Source organism: Condylura cristata, unplaced genomic scaffold (assembly GCF_000260355.1).
Source record: "Condylura cristata isolate star-nosed mole 26May11 unplaced genomic scaffold, ConCri1.0 scaffold00050, whole genome shotgun sequence".
Lineage (NCBI taxonomy): Eukaryota > Metazoa > Chordata > Mammalia > Eulipotyphla > Talpidae > Condylura > Condylura cristata.
In genome coordinates, this window is record NW_004567151.1 from 1,093,621 (window position 1) to 1,097,928 (window position 4,308).

The 4,308-nt window shown below is 57.3% G+C and overlaps 1 protein-coding gene across 1 annotated transcript in view; it reads right to left on the bottom strand.

Moving 5' to 3' along the window:
* Nucleotides 1-6: 6 nt before the first annotated feature.
* The window catches only part of RPS6KC1 (ribosomal protein S6 kinase, 52kDa, polypeptide 1), a 72,515-nt gene continuing 68,213 nt past the window's right edge, over nt 7-4,308 (bottom strand). The window contains exons 16-17 of the mRNA XM_012734200.1: nt 3,426-3,521; nt 7-202 (exon numbers count right to left, since the gene is read on the bottom strand). Coding sequence (XP_012589654.1) covers nt 92-202; nt 3,426-3,521 — 207 coding nt within the window. The 3' untranslated portion in view covers nt 7-91. The remainder of the gene's footprint in view (nt 203-3,425; nt 3,522-4,308) is intronic.

Below are 4,308 nucleotides of genomic sequence, written 5' to 3' on the forward strand. Positions count from 1 at the left end.
GCATCAAGCTCCGTCGGGGACGGCGAGGCAGCGGCCTCCGGCCGGACGCCGCTCTGGGACGGCCGTGCGCACGCAGATGACCCGCCAGTGTTCACCTCGTCAGCTCTGCCCAGTCCACGGGGGTGAAAAACGGGTGAGATTTGATGTCTTCCACCCCGGCCACTCCAGCACCAAGACGCTCCATAGGGTTGAACTGCAAGAGCTAACAGAGAAGGTCCGTGAGGGGCGACGCCAGGGAGGGAAGGGAGGAGGACAGCAGGGTCTCGGCTCAGCCCCAGGGGCAGCCCCGGCCACTCTCCGGCGGCCGCATCCACGCGAATGGCCGAGGACAGAGTCCGTGCACCCAGCTGGCGGCCTCCTGACCCACTGAGGCCCGGCCTGAGAGACTCACGTGCCTCTCTCCCCCTGGGGGCCCACCTGTCCACCCTACTCAGGAAAGCAGTGGCTGGCCCTCAGTGGCCGCTGCCCACGTCCTGAGAGGCCAGGGCCTCTTCCTGCCTGGGGGGCGGGAGCCACGGGCAGCCCCCTCCTCACCCGTGAACTCCATCACCAGGCTGACCTGGACCGGCCAGATTCCGGAGTGGCCATCTGACCCGGGGTGCCCTGCGCGTCACCCCACCCCGGGTGACCGGCGCCAGGAGCCAGCGAGGGGACACCGTGGCCCGGGCCCACCACGGGAGCCTGCTCGGAAGCAGCAGCCTCGAGCGTGTGCCAGCCTTGGGGGCTGTGACCCCACATGCGCCTCCCGGCCCGGGGCCTGGGGGACCCGCTCGTCCCTCCCGGGCACACTCATCACAAGGGAGCACGAAACGTGCCGCCTTCGCCCTGGGGCCCCCGCTGGGGCAGCGGGCTCTGGGAGGGGCCGCCACGTCCCAAGAGGACACTCAGCTGCCCGGCCCGGGCTGGCACGAGCGAAGTGCACGTAGCGCTTCCAGACGTCTCCTCAAGTCGTCGTGCCTTTCCCAGCCTGGGCGAGGCTCCGCTCCCACGTCCCAGCGGCCCCTGCGCTGGCCCGCCTGTGGGGCGCCCTCCAGGCTCGGGGGTGCCCTCCCGACAGCTCAGGGAGCTGGCCTCGCCGGCCTCCCGGTCCGTCGTGCCCAGAGCTGCCTCGGCGAGTCTGGGCCACTCTCAGGCGGAGAGTTTCTACCTTGACGAGTCAGAGAATCCTTCACACCCTCTGAATGTACGTCCTTTATCGCTCACATCACGGATAACACGTCTCCAGTCTGGGGCCTGGCTCTCAGTCTTACTGTCTTTCCAACTACGAACACGTTTAACTATAATGAAGCCCACTTACATTTTTTTTTATTGATAGTTTTGTTTTTTTTTTTAACACATCATTTTGTGCCTTTTTCCATCTCAGCTGCAGTCCCCGTGGGCTTCCCGTCACCAAATCACCCGTGTGCCGTCACCATAGTCCAGTGCACTCCCCTCCCTGAATTTTGGTCCCATTCCCCACTCCACCCCCATAAAATGTCCCTGGTCTACAGCTGTTCATTATTATTACCCCCCACCCCACCCCCCACTGGTCCTTTATGCTCCTGTTTTGAGTGAAACCATCTGGTATTTTCTTTTTTCTGGCTTATTGCACTGAGCACGATCCCGTCCAGCTCCATCCATGTTGCTGCAAAAGGCATAAGTTTACCCTTTTTGACGGCTGGGTAATATTCCATTGTGTACATCGACCACATCTTTTTAATCCAGTTCACTCTGGGCCCTCAATCCCAGCGGGTGTAAATGTGTACCCGGGTTTGCTGCAGAAGGCTGCCACTAGACGTCGGGGGTCCAGCTCTAGCCCCTCTCTTGTGGGGAGCAACCGTCCCAGCCTCTGTTCGAGCGTATTCCTATGTAAGTAATTTTCTTCCACAATTTCAGCTCAGAGTAGCTCCTGACTACGTCAGAGACTAAACTGTCAAAACTGTAGAAGGAAACAGACTGTGTGGTTGGTACACACGATGGAATATTACTCGGCCGTCAAAAAGGATAAATTTGCGCCTTTTGCAGCAACATGGATGGAGCTGGAAGGGATCGTGCTGAGTGAGATAAGCCAGAAGGAAAAGGAAACATACCGGATGGTGTCACTCATAGCAGGAGCATAAGGGACCCGGAGGAGAAAATAATAATAATGAACAGCCATAGACCAGAACGTGCAATGGAACGCCAAATGAGGTCTTCACATGCGTGGTCAACACACTTAGGACGCCTCCCAATGCACATTTAACCACAACTACTGTTTCCTCTTTCCCCGTTATTTCAGTTTCTGCTTTCACTCACGGTGCAGCAACGCAGTTAGCATTGCTAAGCTGAGCCCCTGCCCACACTGCGTCTAGACCTCTACTATGGGGCAGCAGCCTGGGTCCCTCTTCCAGAGCTACATCCACATCAACCCCGGGCTTCCTGCACCACCAGTCACCGCATGCCGTGTGTGGTCCACCATGCTGCCTATCAACAATATGACACAGACGCGGTGTGAGGCCTGGCTCGAACACGGCGAGTTCATTTAATTCGCGATAAGCTAATGACTGGGAGCAGTGACCCTCTCTATTTCATGGATGAGAAAACAGAGATGGAAGGAAAATTAAACAATGTGGCACACACAGGAAGTAGGCGGCAAAGACCGGCTTGGCTCTCGTGACCCTGGGGCCAGAAAGCACGCCTCGCGTCTGTGGGTCAGAAGTCTCTGACGTCACTTCCACGTGACCTACTCGACACGCAGTGACGCAGACACTGGAGAAGACGCGACCACAGTCCTTCTGCGGGAAACTAGCGTCTCTGGTCTTGAAAATGCCACACTACCGTCAAGCCTGTTCAAAGAAACGGTGCGCCTCAAGTTGCTACGGCACGTTCCGACAAAAAGCTGCTATTCGAAAAGAAGCCTCCGAACACCCTTCCTGGGTCAAACCTGTGTCAGCACCAGCCACGTGACCTCTGCCGGCTGGCGTGTGGAAGGCACCGTACCGTTAGTATTTTTACTTCGGTCAGAATGAGCTGTGACGATAGCATATTTTGTGTTATTTCTGGAAACACAGCAACAGGTAAAGTTCTTTCTTTGTTATACAATAAACTTCTCCACACCAATTCTTTCCACATAGGACTTACTTTCAAAACAAAGTTAAGTGTTTTGGCTTTCACTGACGTCACTACCGCTCAGTTTGCAAACACAGGCTAAATCTGGACGTGCACAGCCGGAGGCTTCAGGCATTCTAGACCCATCTGTGGGCCACTCCACATGTATCAGTAAACGTTAACTCGCCATTGTCTCTTCAAAGCCCCCAGAAACAGGCTGGCAGAAATGCCCCGCCGTAAGCTGCAGCTGCTCCCTGACCGCGCCCCGCACGGTGACGCCTCAAGAGACGCGCGTGGTCCCGGCTGGTGACGCGTGAGGGGCTGACGCGCGGGGCCGAGCGAGGGGCCAGGTGAGTTACCTGCTGGATGAGCGAGCGCGCCTCTTCGGAGACACTTTCTGGCATGTTCAGAGTAGTGTGGGTGTTGATTCCGGCCGGGTGGCACTCCACCAGCGTCTGAAACAAGCAGGCAGGCAGACGTCACAGCCCAGCATCTGCCCCGGGGGCAGAGGGCCCCGCGACAGTGGTCACCGCAGGGGGGACATCGGAGCGCCCCACGCAGCCAGGACTGGAGCCGGGCGCCCACAGACGCCTCCCGGAGCGAAGGCGGCGCCCAGATGACAGCCCAGGCTCCGGCTCCGGCCGCACCCGGTCACCGTGACGGCCCGCAACAGAAAGGCCTACACTAAACGCTACCAAGAGGTTGGTGTCTCCGAGAAACGTAAACGACCTGGAGAGTCTTCAAAGTTCAGCATCTGTTAGTAATACTCCAGGTGAGCACCCGTTACCCTCCTACACCTTCCCGAAAAGTCACCGGTCAGAGAGAATTCTGAGCTATGAATTCGGTCCTTAAGCAGGTCGGGAAAAAGTGACAGTATGGAGGGGAAAATGATGTTGCCTTTCATAGCTACATTCGCTTTCTAAAAGGGAGTGTCCTCCTGGCTTCACACACGATGTGTGAAACATCCAGAAAATTCTAATACGTCCTCACATAAACCTTCCAGACTGAACTCTGTTAGCTGACTCGGGGAGCGGAGAGAATGTTCAGTCGTCTGTGTCACGACGAAGTAATACTGTGACCAGAACTGAGCCCGGCCATCGGCGCAGCCCACATAACGTGCTTCTGCTTTTTAGACACTCTGGAGTCTGACACACTCGCAACGTCCCCTCACGGCATCATTCTCTAGCCCCGGATCTAAGGCTAAAGGCAGACTCCAGGCGTTCCTGCGTGAACCCAGCGGTG